This window comes from Petaurus breviceps, unplaced genomic scaffold (genome assembly GCF_028583685.1).
Source record: "Petaurus breviceps papuanus isolate PSGF00001 unplaced genomic scaffold, PetGlider_PUasm1.0 98, whole genome shotgun sequence".
Classification (NCBI taxonomy): Eukaryota; Metazoa; Chordata; class Mammalia; order Diprotodontia; family Petauridae; genus Petaurus; species Petaurus breviceps.
Window position 1 is genome coordinate 15,192,796 of NW_027187460.1, and position 22,086 is coordinate 15,214,881.

At 38.4% G+C, this 22,086-nt stretch overlaps 1 protein-coding gene across 2 annotated transcripts in view; it reads left to right on the forward strand.

Annotated features, from left to right (window-relative positions):
* The window catches only part of ZFAT (zinc finger and AT-hook domain containing), a 317,464-nt gene that overhangs the window by 250,996 nt on the left and 44,382 nt on the right, over positions 1 to 22,086 (forward strand). For both annotated transcript variants that reach the window (XM_069081280.1, XM_069081281.1), the window contains exons 13-15: positions 15,139 to 15,257; positions 17,568 to 17,694; positions 21,892 to 22,022. In XM_069081280.1, coding sequence (XP_068937381.1) covers positions 15,139 to 15,257; positions 17,568 to 17,694; positions 21,892 to 22,022 — 377 coding nt within the window. The remainder of the gene's footprint in view (positions 1 to 15,138; positions 15,258 to 17,567; positions 17,695 to 21,891; positions 22,023 to 22,086) is intronic.

The following is a 22,086-nucleotide window of genomic DNA, read 5'->3' on the forward strand; positions in this document are numbered from 1 at the left end:
AAAAATAGTAAGTATTGTTTTGAATATGTTGAGTTTGAGATGCTAATGGGACGGACACACAGGTGCACATATCAAGTAGGTAGTTGGTAATGATTAGGATTGGATATATAAATCTGGGAGTCAGTCATCTGCAGAGAGATGGTAATTGAACACATAGTTACTGATGAGATGACCATCAAAGAGGAGCCCTGGATTACCCCCACAAGATTGTTGTGAGAAAAATTGCTTTGTAAAGTGTAATGTAAAAATAAGCCTTTCTTTGTATGGAGCACAGAAACACCTCTACAGCATTGTGCTACCTACTTCACAGAATTATGGAGACAGCATTTTGTTAACCTAACAGAGCTATAGAAAGGTGAGTTACTATCATTATTTTTAATAGTTGAGTTGAGACACTAGATATCATGTAGTACAGCTACCTCATATGTTCGATAAGAAGTGGAAATAGGACCATTTTATTTGACCTACAAAGTGGATTCATATGGTATAGATTGTCTATGGAAATGTTATGGTTCTTAGACTACCACAGTAGATCAGGAATGTCTAGAGTGCAGGAGACCTGGTTTAAAGGCAAGCACAAACAGCTTTCCAAAGGACTGTTGCTATGAACAGCTTTAAGGTTCTGATTACATAGTATAGTGAACTCTATTTATTCAGCAGTAAATTAAAGCAAAACATTCACAGAAACCAAAGTACACCATTCACAGTGATACAATATAACAACTTATCACTAAAGCAGCCACATAGTTTTCACCAAAGTGGCCACATAGTTTTAAGCAAAAGATACCATTCAGGTATTATCTTAATTGTCTTGTATTTTAGAGAATTTGGATTTTGAGAATTTTTGAGAATATTGGAAATGGGGCTAGAAGATAGAGAACTTCATCCTGGCTTTAACAATGATGGCACTTTCCCTTTTGGAGTTTGTTTCCTTATATGTAATATGGGCATAGGATAACTTGTATTACCTGTTATTTAGAATTGTGAGGAAAGCACTTGACATACCATAGAGAACTAAATAAATGTGGCCTGTTAGCCATTTATCCATTGTCTTAATCTCTCAGTCAAAAAGTCTTCTTTCTTCTTAATTGGAGATTAGTTTCCAGCTATCCTTAAGAGGTACAAGGTACAGAGTACATAGTTCTCCCACCCCTAGACCACAGTAAATCATGATCTTCTGAGTCAGCATTAAGAACACAAGGAGACCTCTTTTCATCTTGACTCTAGACTATCTCTCAAATTCCATGGTTCTTCTTCCATGGATCCAGTTCCTACTTGAATCTACCCAACTGTCACCTGGATTTGAAGGTAGGAAGCTCTCAGCTCCTCATCCAGCTCCTTGTCCAGCTGCTTGTCCAGTTCCATGAAGCTCACAGTGTCCAGTCCACCTCAAGTCCTTCACAGTTCCTGTTTCTGGGAAGATAAAGCTTAACAGAGCCACGATAACATTCATCCACATTGCCAGCACCTTCATCAATTCACTATCTGCCTATGAAATCAACACAGACCCACATACAAGGTCTGAGAATTCAACACAAATTGTCATTATAGTCTGAGGACCTCTGAATCCCTCCTCCAGGACTTCCGTAAACAGACAACAAGAAAATCCTCTTTCAGGGCTTCCAGCAAGTCCCAGGGCTTCTGTACAAAGTATCACAAACAAAAATCAACACAGACAGAACAGACAAACAGAATTGCCTGGCCACCACAAAGTTCCCCTTTTCAATTCTGCCACCATAAGTGTTCTCTTCTCTTTCTGCTCTTTCCTAGCTTGGGCTTCTTCTTATATGTGGTTATGAAGCTTCTCTGTGTTCCGCCCCTTCCTGTTGCATCAGCAATAGAGGTTCACAAATTCTGGGGTTCACAAGTTCTATTTCTTAACAAAGACTTGATATAATTATGGGCAGGGCTTAAAAGAAACTTGAACTGAAATAAGGTGCTAAATAATTAAATAGCTGAAACAAGGCATTAAGTACTTCTTTGCTTGCCATTACATTACCTTTGAACCCAGGTGACATTTGGGTAGATTCAGGTAAGAGCTGGACCAATGGAAGAAGAACCATGGAATTTGAGTCAAGATGAAAAAGACCTTTCCTTGGGTACTTGATGCTGACTGAGAAGATCATGATTTACTATGGCATAGGGGTGGAGAACTTTGACCTTTGTACTTTGTGTCCCTCCTTAAGGATGACCGAGTTAAGGACTTACTGATTGATATCTTTTGTCTAAAACTATCTGGCAACTTTGGTGAAAACCATGTGGCCACTTTAGTGATAAGTTATGTCATAACATCGTGAATGCTATACTTTGGTTTCTGTGAATGTTTTGCTTTAATTTACTGCTGAATAAATAGAGAGTTCACTGTCGTATGTAATCAGAACCTTAAAGCTGTTCACAGCAGCAGCCCTCTGCAAAGCTGCTCGTGCTTGACTTCACGCCTGGTCACTGATTTGAGTTAGACCCATCCCAAGCAGTGCAGCAGTGCAGAGGCATCCAAGGCTGTAAGAAGGCTGCTCCAGCTGCTCTTCTCAAGTATCGCTGTGCCAAGTTACTGAGGACCAAGGCCTTAGGCAGATCTGGGCTGTGCCCTTGAGGAGCGGCTCTGAGGGGCCCTGAGGTCAGAGCAGGTCAAGGTTCCACCTTGGGATTGTTGACACGCCTGACATCCATCGAAAGGGCAACTACTTCAGTCATTTCCCTTGCTTAGTGATTTCTCAGCATTGGCAGCATGGGGTATTTTAGAGAATATTGGAAATAGGGCTAGAAGATGTAGCACTTCATCCTGGCTTTAACAATGATGTCACTTTCTCACTTGGAGTTTGTTTCCTTATATGTAATATGGGCATAGGATAACTTCTATTACCTGTTATTTGGAATTGTGAGGAAAGCACTTGACAACACATAGAGAACTGAATAAATGTGGCCTATTAGCCATTTATCCATCCCTCCAAAGACCACTTGTAAAGTGCCTGCTGTTTGAAGCATGCTTTTCTGGGCTGTGGATATGATTCCTCTGCGATCTCCTGCTAGATTTCATGGGGAGCTTCTGAGTCATGGAAAGATTCGTTTGGAGACATTTTAACTAATCACAGCAGACAAGATCTAGCCTTTACATTGAAAAGTTTAATTTTTGCTTCTTTTCTTGGCACATGATTATTTTCTTCTCATGAAGCCTTTGAGGTTATATTGTTGGCATAAATAGAAGTTCTGTTTTATATCTGAGTTTTGATCATTCCCTTGGAAGAAAGTATTCTTGCAATATGCATTATTTTAATTTTAATTTATACTTTTGTTTAAACCCTGTGACTATTTAAAGCAAAAGGCAATTTTATAAATCCACTAAACAAGTCAGAGAACAGTGATTTATGAGCCTACTTTTGGAAATGTTGTATACACTGCAAGTTTTTCTGATTTTGAGTGATGCTCTGCTTATATTAATGGACCATGAAATGAATCCGAGTGTAAGAAAAATGAACTGACCAAACCCTTTAGCACTCTTTGTGAGGAGGTTGGTATGGTGGCGTAGGAGAATTGTCTGAGAAATTCAGAAAAATTATAAAGAAATTCATTGGAGGTAAAGGTAAGATGGCACAGTGGATTTTCTTTAATGAGTAGGTAGATTGTGGTGGTTACAGTTTCCTTAGGGCCAATTTTTCCTATTTGGATTCGGAAGCTTGCTGTTCACATGGTTTCTGATTGTTGAGTTAAAACAACAATGCACTTTACTAAGCTTTTCTGCTAGTGTGGCTGGGACAGTGACATATGTTTGAGCCTGGTATCCATGGAGGCTGCTATGCCAGGAAACCTGGCAGATAGTTTCTCCTAACCCCAAGCATTCCAGTTCTCCCTCTGCCTTCCACACATACATAGGATCTTTTCTGTGATACAAAGTTGAGGAATAATATGACCAGTGACTAGACAGGGGGTAAAAAGCATGCCCTGGTGATCTACAGAGACTGTTTCATTGGTGATCATAGAATTTTTTTTTTAATTATGAGTTCTTATTTCATAGATTTTTACATAGTTCTTACTACCACATATTTAGGACTAAGAGTGAGGGGAAAATAAAGGAAATTATATTACTGCCTATCTAAGCTTCAGTAATTCTTGTCTCTTTAGGCCTCAGTTTCCTCATTTTTAAAATTGAGGTTGAGATTAATTGGGCTCCAGACCTTCTAGAGCTCTTTAAAAATATTTCATGACCGCCATGAAGCCTCCCTCATTTGAGCCCAAAGCATCCTTCCATTGAGCTCAGTCCTTGTCTATTCTCTGTTTCCAGAACCAGAATTTGAACCCAGATTTCCCTTCTTCCTAATCCAGTGTTTTTTCCACTATATCATGTTCCATAAGCATAAAGTATCAGCAGGGACCAAGATCTGGCAGGAAGGAAACAAAGGATTAATCCTAAGAGGTAGAGGAGAGGGAGTAATGCATTTTAGACATGGACTGCAAAGGCACAGGGCAGGAGACTGGGTGTTATGTATGAGAAGAGGCAAGTAGACTGTGTTGGCTGGTAAAAGAGAATAACATATAGTGAGCTTGGAAAATGAATAAAGTCAGGTCATGACAGATTTTAAATGTTAAACAAAGGAGTTTGTATTCTGTCCTAGAGACATTTGAGAGCTCCTGGGGCAGAAGAATGGTGTGGCCAGATCTGTGCTTTGGGAAAATTGCCTTTGAGGCTGTGTGGATGATAGATTATAGAGGTAAGAGACTGAATGCAGAGACAGTAGGGGGTATTTTTCAATAGTCCAGGTGAAATGTAATGAGGACCTGAATTAAGATGGCTATAGTGAAATGGAAAGAAGCAGCAAGATGTGAAGTAGAATTAAAAAAAGGCTGCTTTGGTGGCAAAAGAAAAAGGGAGAGTAAAGGCTAATTCTGAAGTTGTGAGTCTGGATGAATGAATGAAAAAGCAAAGTGCTGGTGGATACAAATTGAAAAACAAGACAGTTCTTTCTCTAAAGGAGCCGATATTCTAATGGCAAAGACATACACAGAGGAGTTTTTAGCTACAAGTAAGAGAAAAAGGTCCCATGGCCCTTAGGGTGCATGAGCAAAGCAGATGTTAATACATCTTCTTTACTGTCCCTTGTGCTGATAAGATGATAGTTTCGATGTCGAGCCATTTGACAATGCCAAAGATTTGAGGGGATCAGGACTTTCTTTTCTGGGTCTTCAGCAGCTTAGAAGGAAGAAGCTAAGGACCCTGCAGAAGCAATTGTCAGGTCCCATCTTCACAGGGTTTGCTTCCTGGGAAGATGATGACTTTAGGGGATGGCCTGGAGGCAGGACCTAGCTTCAGAAGCCCTTAGGCTGACCTGCTTATCAGCAGCAGTTGGTATTGGATACTGTTGGTGATAGCATATGCTTATATTTCACTTCTTCCTAGTTATTACTCCTCTTAGTGATAGGTGTGATACTTAGGATAGAAGTGTAATAGCAAACACACTAGCACACAGGGTAGGCTGCTAGCACAGGTTCTTTGATCTGCTTTTCTAAAGGAAAGAAAGCTTTAAAGGGGTTAGCAATCTTGATTTAATTAACAGACAGATAAGTACAGATAAGTAGAAAGAAGTGAGTATCCAAGAAAGATTTCAGATAGGGCGCCAAATGCCTGAACAAAGTGATACAACCACCTACATACACCACCAGACCCAGGAGAGCACCAACATCTAAGTATGCAGGAGTCTCTTAACAAACGGCTACTCAGATTCTCCCCCCCCCCCCCAGGGAATCAGACGGTCCTTCTTGTGAGTGAACCCCCAAAGTAAAATACCAACCTCCTAGTGTATATATAGTTTTTTCAGCTAATAGGCTCAGAGCCAGAAGGCATCACAACCCTGGTGACTTGGTGCCTAAGTAGCTCAGTACCAGAAGATGTGAAACCTTTCTACAAGCAAGCCTCCCTGTAAGCAAGCTTCCCCCCAAGCAAGCTCCTCCTTAGGCAAATCCCTCCTGCAGTGGGCTCTGTGTGATTCAGGATGTATCACAGCTGTGAAAGCAGCAAGACATCCATGATTGAAATACCTGTGAACCTTTAGACCTGGGAACACGGCTCTTGTTCCAAGGGAAAGAGGACACTTCATGTAGGCCTATTAATGGACAGGGAAGATCTTCCTATTTTATTAACATTACAAGAAGCAGGGCTGGTAGTCTGTGAGGATTCTGCCTTTCCCAGGGCTCTCTGGCTCAGGATCCTGAACTTTGTCCATTAGGGTTTGAGAGGAACTGGTAGACAAGGAGGTGTGTTGAATTGACTTGCCTGACACATTCTACCTCTTGTCCCTCCTTCAGGGTTTCTTGCTGCATTAGCTAAGTTGGCTTACCTGCCCCATCTATATGTGAATAATTAGGTGAGTGAAAGGGTGGTTGGGAAGAGGGGTGGATACAGTCTCACCAAGCATTTATATCCTACCTCTTCTTGAAGTCCAGCCCATTTCACTTTTGAAATGCTCTCATTGTTAGGAAATGTTTTTATTTTAGCAAGTCTCCACTTCTTGGGTCAAACAGATCATATTGTAGGCTTGTTTCATATGAAAGTCCTTGAAACACTTGAAGAGTTTTCACACCTTGTCTTCTCTTGTTTAGGCTAAACATACCTCCTTCTTTCACCCCATTCTCATAGGATAGGCTCTCTAGGCCCTTTTGTCACCATCCTAGTCACTCTCCTTTAGTGACAAGTTACAGAATGTCAGTGTGCTTCATAAAATGTGGAACTCAGAACCGGACATATTATTCCAAATGTGGACATCTGAACCTTCCTTGTTCTGGACCCCATGCCTCAGTACAGTCAGAGTTACCCCAGATTCCATTTTTGTCATTTTTCAAAAATGTCAGAGCCAGGGCTCAAACGTCAAAATAGGGTGCCACACACAGTGTCTTTTTATTATACAGCAAATATAAGATCCTATGTTGTAGCTGTCATGCAAGAGTAAAGATGACCACATATTCTGTAAATAATATTCTGCCTGTCTGACCACCCTGTCATCTCTTGCTGGACTTCTCCTCTTCCCATCTTCAGCCATGGTTGAACCCTAAACGTCTGAACTAGTCTCATTTCTCTGCACTCTTGCAAATCAGTCAACTAGTATTTACTGCTGTGTGCCAGACATTATCTTGTCTAGTTCTCATAGTTAAGATTGTAAACTCTTGTAGATGACTTCTTGGTTGGTAAAATTTTTGTTTTTGTTTTCCCTAGCTCTAGTCTCTCTTCAGTGTCACCAAATACCTTAAATACTGACAGCTAGTTGCTAACCATACCCCCTCCCACCCACCAATTATCTTGTATTTTCCATGGTATATATTTCGCATTTCTTTATGTGTGTACTTGGTTCCCCCAATAGAATGGGAGCTCCTTGAAGGCAGGGATTATTTTGAATTTTAATTTGTATTCCCAGAACCTAATACAGTGCCTGGCACACAGTAGGCACTTAAATTCTTGTTGATTGATTGCTTCCTATATCAAACTTTCTTAAAATAGGGTACAGCTATTAATGAGGAACTGCAGCCATTCCTTACTAAAAATGCTTTTGATTTCTAATCTTTCTTTGAATATTAATCATATAGCTCATTTCTTTAGACCTTTTGGGTTTATGAAGCACTTCCATCACAATAGCCCTGTGAGGTAGATTATGCAAGAATTATTTCCCCCATTTTACAGGTTAAGAAATTGAGGTTAAAATTTCAAATCTAGAATTTGAATGTAGACTTTTGATTCCCCAGTCGATGTTTCTGCCATATTGCGTTAGTTCCTTCACACCAGGCTGAAGGGATTAGGGCACGTTATACTGTCTTATTAGTCCTAAATCCACCCCTTTGCACAGATGCACAGAGAGGTGGATGGATTGCTACAATACCCCAGTTAGTGTTAGTGGAGCAGTGGCCACCCCAGTACCCTCCATGTGCTTGGAGGAGCTGACAAGGATGAGAGGGTATGTTGTTGCCGGTATTACTTGCTCTGGTGATCTGATTTATGATTGTTATTGCTCTTTTGCTTCCCAACTTTTGTCATTGGTTTGCCAAATTAAAAAAAAAATTGCTGAGCTTAAAGTACTCTGACTAAAAATGTTCAGCTAACCTTCTAAGACTGGTTCCAGCCAGTGATCATCACTGTTAGGATCTTAGTTTTTCCCCTGATACTTGGAGGAGAGGTATTCTCAGCCTCCTTCCTAAGGAGCATGCTTTCTTTCATTTCAAAGGAACATAGTGAGGGAGGAGACAAGTACAAGCTTTCTGCTTCCCCAGGGAGGTTGTACTATTGTGCCTTTGGCAAGCAGACCAAGGGGAATAATCTCTGATCAGATAGCTGGAATACTTTGAAAGGCATTTAGAAAATCAGGGAATACAAAGCTCTTATAGTCCTTGGTGGGGGTGGGGGGGACTCGGGAGGAGGTGGAAAGGGGGAAAGGTTGGGAAAATGAAATGAAATTAGAGATTCAATTACTGTCTTCTTAAAATGATGAGCTTTTGGGCAGAGTTTCATTTCTAAGATTCACTTCAGATAATTTCCAGAAGTTGTTTCTTTGTTTTGAATAGAATGTACCCTCCCACCCTCTCCATCCCCCCCAAAAAAGAGTGTCTCTAAGAGACTTTTATAATATCTTGCTTTTATATAGATGAATAGAACTCTGAATAATGCCACAGGGTAAAATAATGAATAGAGTGTTCCTTCCAAGTTTGGCATTATAAACATCTCTAAATGTGGCAAAGGATCAGGATCTATTCACTATAATTAAATAAGATGAAATTATTCAGATCGTGCCCTTGTATGTCAGTGAGGGATCCCAAAGTTCTTCATGGTCATGGTGAAGAGGAAATGTCCCACAGGGAACTTTCGTTTTTCTACATGATGATTTACCATGGTACTTAGAGTCTTATGAGATGATTTCCTGATAGATGTACTGTGAAGATGTACTGTGTATCACCCCCATTTTATAAATTAAGAAAATAAATGACTTGCTCTAATACAGGTAGTAAGTGGCAGATATCAGGAGGGTAATAAGGAAGAGGATTCAAACTCAGTGTTCTTTTCACAATATCATTCTAAATATCACTGCTATTAGTTACAGCTATAACATTAAAAAAAATATTTTAGAGAGAAATTAAAATTGTCATTTTCAGTGTGACCCAAAAGCCAGGTGCTATTTTTCTGAGTGTAGGTTTAGCATAAATGGAAAATTCATCAGTTCCTTTAGGCCAATACAGCACCTTTTAGTGCAGACCATACCTTCTATTATCTATTCAGTTTCCAAGTGTTGTGGATTCTGCCACCACAATATCTCTTATATGTACTCCCTTCTCTACACCAATATGACCAATACCCTAATTCGAACTTTCATTAGCACTCCCTTAGACTCTTCTAATAACCTCCTAATTAATCTTCCTGTTACTAATCTCTCCTCCCTCAAACCTATCCTCCACACAGATACAAAAATGTTTTTCCTAAAATGCAGGTGGGATCATTTCACTCAATTCCTCAAGAGCCTTCATTGGTTCCCCATGCCTTTAGGATTTCCACAACTTTCCCAGCTTGACATTTAAGTCGCTTTATAGACTACTGACCCAAACCTACATTTTGAGAATTATTTCACACTCCTCCCCTTTGGGTCATTTTGACCAGAGGAGAATGCATTCTGACTCTTCTCCAACCAGGCATTTTATCTCCTTTCTTCCTCTGTTCCTTTGTACAGACTCTCCTCCCAAGCCTGGAATGTACTTCATCTTCACCTCTGTGTCTTAGAATCATTAACTTCCTTCAAAGCTTACCATTTCCTAGAAGAAAGCTTTCCTACTAGTTGGGAGTGCTCACTTCTACCTCTTCAAAATCTTGTATTTACTTCTCTGTATGCATATTTTATTCTCCTAATGTAAATTCCTTGAGAGAAGAGGTTGAGTTTATTTCTATCTTTTTATTAATAGTGTCTAACACAGTGACTTGTAGATAGCAAATGCTTACTCGTTTCTTATTGAATGAAGTTTGAAATGGCAGAGCCAGAAATAGACATGAGCCACTCTGATGCCCAGCTTAATAAATTCTATTTATATAGTTATGTTGCTGAAAATAAAATTGAATTTTAATAATGTCAACTTATATAAAGGACCTGATATTTTAATGCTATATTATGATTAAGCTAATACCTGTAACTCTCTCTAAGGATACCAGCTTTCAGAAAGGGAACTACTACAGTGGGTTTGTTTAATTGCTTTCAAAGGACTTTTACCTTTGCCCAAGTTGGGTAATTCATTGGAAAATCATGATTTGGATATCTAGTTTCATTAGCAATTGATTGTGAGTCCTAAAGTCAGTGCACAAAATAGACTCACCAAATCTTTCATTGACCTTGCCCATGTATTTAATGAATTGGAGTAGAAATTAGTTTTTCTTGGCTTTAATGTCAGTTAACTGACACAGTTATCCATTCAACATAAATTACCCATTGTCATTTGTTGTTCCTTAATTAATAGTTACAATGGCAAAGGTTATTGAAGCTTTAATTAATGCTGGCTATTGTTATATTAATTTTAATTTAAATATAATATGGCCCAGTATTTCCTCCTAAATTAGTTTCTCCCAAAAAAGCACTGACATAGGAACCTTTAATTTCATTTTAAGCCTGATGATATCTTTGCCCTAACCTTAACCACAGGTAGTTTGCTTGTGTGAACTATTTAATATTAAAGCTATGAAAGGAGAAGAAATTTGAGGTTGAGAAAAAAGAGTAGCAGTGTTTTATCTGCCCTGTGAAGGTTTGTTAATGTTTTAAATTGAAATTGTTTTTGAGGAATAGTAAATGACAGCGAAAGAACCTAAAAGTTAAGTTGAGTTTTATTCTCTTTGATTGGGATGGAACAAACAGATTATTGACATTCAGAATGATATTTTTGGGTTTCAGATGAATGTCCATTCATTTAGTTCATCCTTCTCTTAAGGTTTCTGAATTGTTTGGAATTTGGCTTCAATGAGCAGTCTTTCAGGGAAGATAGCTAATAGAAACTGGAAGGGATTCTCTGAGTCTTTAGTACCACACAGACATAGGTCCTAGAGCTGGAAAGGTAGGTAATTAAGCCCAACCCTCTCATTTTATGGATAAGAGGTATAAAACAAGAGACCTGGATTAGAAAATACTAACTCTCCTTTCTCTCTCTGGTATTATGTGATGCTATGATTCTAATCCCTTTCTCTGCTGGACCCTAATTATCAAAATCTGGATATGTTCCTTGCTGCATGACTAGGCAAAGATGCTTGGTTTCTATTTAGGGTATGACTTTCTGAGAAACCCTGCTATTGAATAAAATACTAGGCCATAAAGTCCATTTATAGAATGATACATTAAGCATCTTTTTTTTTTTTTTAAAGCAATTGGGGTTAAGTAACTTGCTCAAGGTTACATGGCCAGTTATTTCTAGGTGTGGTGGTAAGTATCTGAGTCAGATTTGATCCCAGGTCATTCTGACTCTGGGGCCAGTGCTCTTACTCACTCACTGCGCCACCTGGCCGCCCCTAAGATATTGGGGTCAAGTAACTTGCTCAAGGTTACATGGATATGTGTTTCTGGGTGGGTTCTAAGTGTCTGAGCCCAGATTCAGGATCCCAGGTGATCCTGACTATGGGGTCGGTGCTCTAACTCACTGTGCTACCTGGATGCCCCGTTAAGCATCTTTTAACAGACAGTAAATTGAGTCAGCAGATGGAATATATCAATCCATAAGCATTTATTAATTATTTTCTATTTGTCAGCTACTGTGCTATATGCTGGAGTAGCCAAAGGAAAAATGAAAACTGTGTGTTCTCAGATTACTTACATCCTAATGAAGGAAGAGAAAGGAAGGAGAAGGGGAGGGGAAAAAAATCATTTATTAAGCACCTTCTATGTACCAGGCTTTGTACTAAACACTTTAAAAATATTATCTCGTGACTATAGGTGCTGCTATTATCCCCATTTTACAACTGGGCAGACTGAGGCAGTGAGAGGTTAAGTGACTTACCCGGGCTCATATATCTGATAAGAATGTGAAGCCAAATCTGAACTCAGGTCTCCCCAACTCTAGGCCCATTGCTCTATATCCATGTGTCACCTAGCTGCTCCTAGCTGCATAAATGGGTACATGCAAGATCTTAACTATATTTGTGACTATTTACATTTTACTTTTTTCTTTTCTCCTGGAAATAATAAGATTCTTTTAAAATCTAATTTCTTAGTCATTTTGTCTGATTTTTCAGAGCAACCAAGTCTTTGGAGCAAAGCTTCCCCATGTTCTTCTTTCAGTCTCTTAGAAAGTTGCGAATTTGGCAGACATATATATATATATTTTTAGTTACAGCTCAGAAACCTTGCTCCTTAAAAACAGGAATTTTAATTATTTGCTACCAGGAAAATGTTACTACAGGAAATAAAAGTGACTAAGAAGGAAGTGATGGTAACTAAGAGCTGGGATGGTTTTGTCAAAGGCTCTTCATTCCAGGCTGATTTCTGTTTCCTTTTTCTTATGGGATCATTTCTTTAGGTAAGGTAGGTGTATTGCTACAGGGCTCTGTTCTTGGTCCTTTTCAACCTTTCTGTCAATGACCTGAATAGAGACATTAAAAAGTGTACTTATCAGATCTTCAGAAGGTATGAAGCTGGGGGAATAGCTAATATATCATGTTGACTTTCAGACCTGGAATCCAAAATAATCTTGGCAAACTAAGATTATGGCCTAAATCTTAAAAGTTGACAGTTTACTAGAAAAATGTGTAAAGAACTTTTTTTGTTTGCTTTATTATTTTTTTTTTAATTTGCACAAGTATAGTATTGGGGAAAGCATGACAGGACAAATTTGGGGAAAAGTGACCTGGTCATAGGAGATTTTAGATTACCCAAGTATAATAGAATCCATTAGTGTACCCTGAAAACCCAAAAGTTAAATGTATTTTTAAACTTCATTAACAAAGTTAAGGTGTCCAGAACAAAGTTCCAAAAGTGGAATTTGAAATCAGGAGGTCTGGGTACAAATCTCAAATTCTAAACAGTACGTATATGGTTCTGAGCCTCAATTTCCTCCTTTGTAAAATGGGGATAAATAACATTTATTCTAACTACCTTACAGGAATTTGTAAGAAACTTTTTTTGGTAGATTTCAAAGCACCTTATACATATGAGTTATTACTGTATACTCCTGCTGTGCTTTGCACTGGTCAGGCCACATCTGAAATATATCCCATTCTAGGCACCACACATAAGAACTTTGACAGTCTTGAGCTTTTCCAAAGGAAAGGTGACAAGAAAGGAAAGGGATCATAAACCGTACCATACAAGAATCAAGAGAAGGGACTAGAGAAGATTTGGGGTTGGAGGACAGGGAGGAAGGATGATTCCAGCCATCTTCAAGTATTTTAAAATCTGTCTTATGGAAGGACCTGATTTTGCTTGAGCCTAGAGGGCAGAAGTGGGAGCAATGGGGAGATGTTTCAGGGAGACATACTTTGTCTGACTCACAGGACATGTTTCCTAATAATTAGCACTGCTTCAGGAGGTGCTGTATTCAACCACCCTAGAACTTCTCTTGTTATAGTAGCTTATTGGGCTTCCATAGAAGAGATTTCTGCCTGCAACAGGCTGGACCACGTGACTTCTTTTTTTTGGAGGGGATAAGGCAGGGCAGTTGGGGTTAAGTGACTTGCCCAATGTCACATGGCTAGTAAGTGTTAAGTGTCTGAGGTCGGATTTGAACTCAGGTTCTTCTGAAAACAAGGCTGGTGCTCTATTTACTACACCACCTAGCCTCCCCTAACCACGTGATTTCTAAAGTGCCTTCCAGCTCTGACCTTGTGACTCTGATTGTCACTTGCATGTTTCATGGAAGCCTGTGAATGCTTATCTGGGAAGGATATTTCAGCAAGGAACATTGCATTAGATGAGGATTAGATTTAAATGATTTTCAATTTATGTTTATGCAGCACAGAACTGTGAGTTCTGTGTCTAGGTTTTTTTTTTTTAAGGTAATACCTGTTAAATGTGTCAAAGAAATTATATCCATCCCTGAAATTTTGATATTTCTTCTCAGATACCAGTTTGGATAGGCCAGACTTTTAACTCTGGGAATATGCAAAATCTGTATTTGGGGATGGCATTCTTTTTTTTTTTTTTTTAAGCAATTGGGGTTAAGTAACTTGCTCAAGGTTACATGGCCAGTTATTTCTGGGTGTGGTGCTGAGTATATCTAAGCCCGGATTTGATCCAGGTCATCCCAACACTGGAGCCGGTGCTCTTACTCACTGAGCCACCTAGTAACTTGCTCAAGGTTACACGGCCAGGTGTTTCTGGGTGGGTGCTAAGTGTCTGAGCCCAGGATTCGATCTCCAGGTCATCCTGACACTGGAGCCGGTGCTCTTACTCACTGTGCTACCTGGCTGCCCCTGGGGATGGCATTCTTCCTCATAAAGCATTTAAATCCTTGACGGATTCTATGACATCTTGTTCTTTTCAAGAAATGAAAAGGACACAACGAATTTTGGTATTTTGTCCTTATTAGAAAATGTATTTTGATTTTTTTCAAATAATTTTGTAGAAATGTTTCTTGGGTGGTAGAAATCAACAATAAGAGAGTCTAGATCAGCTATTGGAGAAGTGATGGGCAGAGTTCAAAGTCTCCATTACCTGTTTACCTCCCTTCTCTACCAAAAGCATTTATGATTTGCCTTTGTGATTTAAATTCTAAAATTTTAAAAGATAAAAAATGTTTGAACAATATCTCTGCTATTAATATTCTGTTATGGTAATTTGTGCTAAAAATTTTCAGCCCTACACTTACCCCTCTATAAAGCATTTTAGAATTTAAAAAAAAAATTGATCCTCATAACACCTTTTGAAATAAAGGAACAGTTATTATGAGGGAGGGCAAGTGACTTATCTTTCTCTCATAGGCTTCAGATGGCGGGGCCAGAGCTTGATTTCATATCCTCCAATCTCAGTCCAGTGCTTTCCCTACTGCTCTACCCTGTTCTTTAAAAAATAGTAATGATGGCAGGTTCAAGTGAGTGAAATTTCTTTCATATTCAGATCCTTGGTTTCTGAAGTCTGGTAGTCCTTTCTGCAGAGTTGAGATAGCCATCTAAAGGGAAAAGCATCATTTAATCTGTCTTGTCCTTTCTTGCAGGTGGCATAAAGTGTCCAGTTTGCAGCTTTGTTTATGGTACTAAATGGGAATTCAACAGGCATTTGAAGAACAAGCATGGATTGAAATTAGTAGAAAGTGATGGTGACACTAAGTGGGAGGTAAATCTTTTTAATTGGTGGTAGTTGTCATCACCAGATCTACAAAGCCATTCTTTTTCCTAATGATTCAAAAGTAAAGATGGAGGTTTGCTTACTGACACCCACAGCAGGTGCAATTCTTTGGCAATAACTTAAGTTCTTAAATATGTTAATTCTAGAATCTTCAAAACCATATTTGAGGGGCAGCCAGGTAGCACAGTGAGTAAGAGCACCGGCTCCAGTGTCGGGATGACCTGGGGATCGAATCCGGGATCAGACACTTAGCACCCACCCAGAAACACCTGGCCATGTAACCTTGAGCAAGTTGCTTAACCCCAGTTGCTTAGGGGTGGCCAGGTGGCTCAGCAAGTAAGAGCACCGGCCCCAGTATCGGGATGACCTAGGGATCGAATCTGGGCTCAGATACTTAGCACCACACTCAGAAATAACTGGCCATGTAACCTTGAGCAAGTTACTTAACCCCAATTGCTTTAAAAAAAAAAAACATATTTGATACTCTGGATACTGTCATGATAAACAAGGCCTGAAGCTCTTTGACTATCTTAGTCCCTTAGGTGAATGCTTATTTTCTTCGTTTAAAACATGGAATTTTTGAAAGGGAGCAAAAGGAAGATATTTATGGCCACCTTTTAGACAGATTGCCAAGGGAAGGGGAGAATTAGTGCTTTATTTCCCTAAACCCTTCCTTTCTTCTGCTTCTCAGGAGAGAGACTGAAGCCAATGACCATGATGAAGAAAAGCTTACAAAAACCATATTAAGCTTATAATCAAATTCAAAGCTAATATTCCAGGTCTAGAATATGGCTAGTGTAGATAAATCAATTGCATTCAGTGCCCAAGGAAATAGAATGCTGTCTCGCAAATAGCAAGCACCTAATAAAATTTGTTGGACATTAATTATGCCACTCTTCTGTCACAACTTACTGTAAGAACTTACTCTCCATAAAAAAGAGTTCTGAACAAAAGTCACATTTATTAATTTCAGCCTATATTCACCTCTCATAGATTTGTGATAATATTTGTTAAAATTCCACTTCCCTGGAAGATACATTCCCACTTACCCCCAACATCAGAAATATAGTCATAACCATAAAAGTAAGTAAAAAATTCCTTCTGAAACAACATGGAAGGTCTCCAAAGCCCAACCATTTTATTTCATAGTAGACAGAGGGAAGCCCTCTTAAGCATTCACCCAGAACCCGTTGACTTAGAAAGGTATATAGAGAAAACATCTAACAGTGATCTCTCTCACAGGATTGTCACAAATAAAATTCTTTGTAAACTTTAAACAACTATCTAAACATGAACTTGTATCATTTATATACTATTTAACAATATAATTAATTACATTCTGTACTGATTCAAGGATAGGTCTAAAGCTGTGTTTCTATTAGTGTAAAGAATTCTTTTTGTAGAAACTCCCCACCTGTGTCATCAGGAACTCCTCTATAACTTATAGAATTAGAGAATTGTCTAAAGAAATGTTGCCTTAAAGAGGGTCTATGCTTTTGAGAAACTGACTTACCAGAAGTCACATAGCCAGTGTTGGTCAGAGGCAGGATTTGAATACTCTACTTCTTTCCAGTCTGGTTGATTGTCCTGTATAATATACAGGCTGCCTTTTATTATGTTAATTATTATTATTAATTTGATATATTATTAAATATGTTAATATATAATCAGCTACTTAATATTACTATAATATTGATTGTTTTATTGAATATTAATGTTTAATGCTATTAATATCAATTAATAATTGATTTGATAAATATTAATGTTTATTGATTATGCTAATGAGAATATACTTAGAACAATAAGAAGTGACAACTGATAGCAAAGAAATAAGAAATATAAAATGCAATCACAAAAATTAAAAGAAACAATCACAGCTGTCTTGGTCCATTTCATGTAACAAAAAAAGAACCACATATTCCTCAATAGCTTCTAAGGATGTTAAATATAGCATCAGAAGATGATTTTAATAATTACTCTGTCATTAAGAAAAAAGAACATACGATCATAGATTGTTATCAAATTATGTTCATTCTATTCATTACAAAACATAGAATTAATAATATATTTCTGGGAAAAATATTTCCGCCAAAATATAGTTAAAATATTTTTGTCTTTTAAAAGAGTGAACTTCAGTTATTTGCTATATTTTTGTAGGTGAAATAGCTTGTTGTCCAGCAATGGGATATCAAGGAGTTGTTGTTATGTGTTGTTGTCTGTCTTGTCACTTACTTCTCATTATGCCAATAGATGAGCTATTCTGGGAAAAACATTCTTCTAATCAGCATTTGTATTTAGCTAACTACAGAAATTTCTGAGGAATCCTCCACCCAGTACCTTCATATCACAGAAGCTGAGGAAGATGTTCAGGGAACTCAGGCGGCTGTAGCAGCTCTACAGGACCTCAGATATACCTCCGAGAATGGTGAGAGAGTTTAGCAAAGGGTTTCTTCCAATGGATCTCTCTTTATTCATGCATGGGACTGTGTTTTGGAACAAAGCCCTGGTAGCTGCAAAAGAAAACTACCTCTGACTTACCAGAACCAATTGTCTTTTAAATATCCGGAGATGACTATTAGATTTGAAGTCAGGAAACTTGGTTTGAATCCCGTCTCTGCTTTTTGCTAGCTAGATCTGTGGTGGGTGAAAGATGAAGTGACTGAGGAAACAAAGGTTTGCTGTTCCAAGCATATCTGTTTATTAAGCTGTGCTTGCCAGTTGCCCAACAAATGAGAACCAGTTACCTTCTTTAGCTTTGGCACTGGACCCTGAATACAGGGGAGGATAGATTTTTATACATTAAAAACAATCAAATAAGATCAATCAAAAAGAAACAAGCAAAACATTAGGTAATATGGTTTCTAATTGGAGGAAAGTTTAGTCACTTTCCTAGTTGGGAAGAGAAGAGTGAACAGATGTAATTCCCTGAATTTAGAGCGGGAGGTGTCCCACTCCCCACCAAGTGTCTGTGAACAATCAAAGGAACACGGAAACAATAACTGATTGATCAGTATGGGGCCTGTTTTCAGATAAGACATATGGATTGCTTGAAATGTACACTTGTGAGAAAACTCCTTGAATCAATTTTTGGATCTGACCGAGTTTCTGGTCAGTGTAACCTAGGTCTTAGTTAAAGGTCTCTCAAGCAGCAGGTGGAGATAGTCCAGCTTCCTATCCATGCAAGACTAGGTTCAAACTGTGCGACAAAGTCCTCTCACAATCCCCACAATTGAATAAAATTTTCTCACAAGACAGAAATTGAACTAGACTAAACTCATAATTAAATAGAAAGTGAACTAGATCCAGATTGAGTCACAAGATGGAGTCAGTGTAGTTCACTCCATTCACACTACCACTTGGTATTCTAATCCCCTCCATTTCCACAGATCTAAGTTCTGTAATTCTAAGACATCTATAAATAGAGATGGGAAAAATATAGCAATTTTTTTGTATGTTGCTTTATATTTTTCAAAGCATTTTTCCGTACAGTATTCCAGTTTTCAAAATAGCATTATGAAGTTGGCAGAGCATTATTATAGTCATTTTCTAGGTAAGGAGGCTGAGGCTTAGTTATTGACTTATCTGTGTTCACAAGGCTAGCACATGGCAGAGCCAGACCCCAAATCCAGTTTTTCTGACCCCTAGTTAAATACACCTTCCTGTGTGACTTGTACTTGTCCACAGTGATCCCTTAGCCATCTCTTCTGGGAGGTAAAGACATCTGCTCACTCATTAGTGAAGTTGTACCAGGTCAGAGCTTGACATCTTTCCTTGCTCTGATTCTTTCATCTACCCAGAGCAGTTAAATTCTGTACATTATGATTCACAGAAATGACTTTAAGACATGCTAGGGTATAACTGTAACTGTCTCAGTGAAAGCCTCAGAATTTTCAAAATCATTTTTAAAGTCTAATGCTATATTCACATAGAATTTTAAAGTTGGTAGGAATCTGAAAAAGGACCTAGTCCAACCCCCTCATTTTACAAATGAGGAAATTGAGGTTCGGAGAGAGGCTTAAGGTCATTATAACATATTTTCAATTTTGCCTCATCCTTTTCAGGCTTAAATGTGGAGTAGGAGTAGTTATTTAAACATCCATGCCCTGAGTTCCATCATTCTCATTCACTTTAGAGATTTTCTCTTTCATTAATTAAAGAATAGTAGATGACCTCCTGAGAGTTCTTTAAGTTCTTCAAACATTCCACCCAGAGTTAAAGATATGTTGTGGGGCTTCACCACTCCAAGCACTCTTTGTGAATGAGATGGAAAGAAGGGGATGATTTACAAGTAACTGAAAGGTGGAAGTGAATTTTAGATTTTTCTTTCATTTAAAGTTTAAAGGTTTGATTCTTCACAGAACCTCAGAAATCAAAGGAACCTCAGGGGCCACTTAGGCCAACTCATGCTTTATCAAGAATTCCCTCTACAGCTTACATGACCATGTGGTGATCCAGCCTCCACTTAAAGATGGAAAGCTGCCTGCCCCTTCAGGCAGCCTGTTCTACTTTTGTTTTTTAAGAGGTTTTTTTTTTCCTTTTTGAAATCTCATTCTCTGCAGCTTTTACCCTTTGCTCCTAGTTCTGCTCTGTATTATGCAAGCAGGAGGAGCCTAATCTCTCAAGGCCAGAACAGAACCCTTCATAAGACTTCTCTTTTCTATCACAAATGGCTCCAGTGTCATCAGCTGATTCTCATATGTCCTGGTTTCCAGTTTCTTAGCCATCTGTGTCCCACTGAGCTTTCTTGCTCCTTTACTTGAGTTTCCCATGTCTCTCACAGGGTAGAGGTGGTAGAGAATGATGTAAAGTTTAGGACTAAGCCAATGACAGGTAGCTAGATCCTTTAAAATTTTCCCCTTTTTCTACCCTGACCAGAGCAAATAGTGTCCCAGTTAGAGAAACTTCTATTTTGTTATTTCAAAGCATACAAACAACAAAAAAAGATTGTATTCTCAGAAATGCAGAGAATACTCAGGGTGGTTCATTGCATGTGTAAAATATACTGTATTATACAATCCAGAACTTCATTTGGTTTTGAGGCTGAGCTGAAGGAAATGGGAGGCAATTTTTTGAAATCAGGCTGTTTTCTTTGAGAATCACCACTTTGTATTCTAATGAAAATTTAGCCTGAATTGGCCTTGAATTTAACACTTCAGCTGTTATACCCCTACTGTACATAAATCATCATAATGTTTTAGGCTTCCCAAGGACCAAGAGACGCCTGTATTTCTGATCTTAAGAAACCTCATAGAAAATTCCTCTATTGGAACCAGACAACTTAGGGAAACTCAGTTTGTTCATCTTTTGGACTTCAGGACTCTACTGGGAATTTAGAGGATGAGTTCCTCACTTCACTTTAGGGTCCTAGAGAATACCCTCTATTCTAGAGGGAGACAGCTCTCTACTATTTAAGCAGCCGAGCAGTGGAGGTCCTCCTTACATTTATCTGCCTCTTGATGGATTTATGGGTTTTCAGACACTTGTTAACCATTCAAAATTTGAGGATATATAGGACAGGATCGTGTTTGAAGTTAATAGAACATTTACTTCTGTATGCTTAAGGATAAGAGTTTTTCACTTTTTGTTTAGTTTCATTGAGGCTAGAGAGCAAAACATTGTGGCTTCACATAAATAATATGAGGAAAAAACTTCCTAACAATTAGAGCTTTCCAAATGTAAAATGTACTCTCATGGGAGGATAAAGGATTCTTCATCACTGGAATTCTTCAAGCAGAGGTTGGGAGGCCACCTGTCAGGTATACCAGATGATCTCTCTGGTCCCTTCCAGCACTGAAATTCTGTGATTAAAAGTATTTTTAAAAGTGTTCTAGGGGGAAATAAGTTTGATTACAATCTCTTCCTTAAAACAAAGTAAGTGCTTAATACAGTCTGTGGAATTGAATTGAAAATTGTAATTCCCTTCCAGAAGCTCTCTCTTCGTGTATACCAGTCTCTGTTATATAAAGTTCATACACACAATTACAAATCATATTCCATTTCCTAAACTGAACACATATGAATCTCTTTCACCAATAATGTGTTAACTCACACTGGAAAGTGGCCTTTAACAGGCTAGACATAGTAATGAGAAAATTGGCACAAAATTTTCTACAGTTGAACTATCATAGCAGTCAAGCCCAACCATTTTTTTTTTAAAGAGATAATTTTCTTTCTAGCAAATTAGTGATAAGGGTCATAGTATTGTGCTCATATGGCTTTACAGATGGTCATACAGCTGGTAATGGTGGTTGGCGTATCCTAAAAAGCTGCTCTGATTATATATGTTTCAAGCTTCAGAGATTATTCAGAGAGAGTCCTAAGCTCAAATTCCTTTGATATGATTAAATCCAGTACTTTGAAAATGGAGACACCCAACCAAATGCCTATTTTTTTGTATATATAATCATTATTTCATTTCAGTTAGGTACATAATGAAGAAAAGAAAAAGAGTTTCAGTTTGCCAATCAGTACTTGTTTATACCTTCCCCTAGGTCTGTCGCTAATAAAGTATGGGGCTAAAAATCTATGTGTTCTTTGTATATGACATCTAGCATTTTTTTCTTCCCATAACAAGGGGACCTTCTAGATTATAATTGTCTCTTGCTTTTGTCTTTCTAATAAGGTGAAAGACTTGATCCCACAGCAGTGAATATCCTTCAGCAAATTATTGAGCTGGGAACAGAGACCCATGATGCTGCTGCTGTTGCCTCTGTGGTTGCCATGGCACCAGGAACTGTGACAGTAGTGAAGCAGGTAAAGACCCTTTAAGTTCCCAAAGAATGGACATTCTCAAAAGTCCCTGATCCTTACCTCCCCA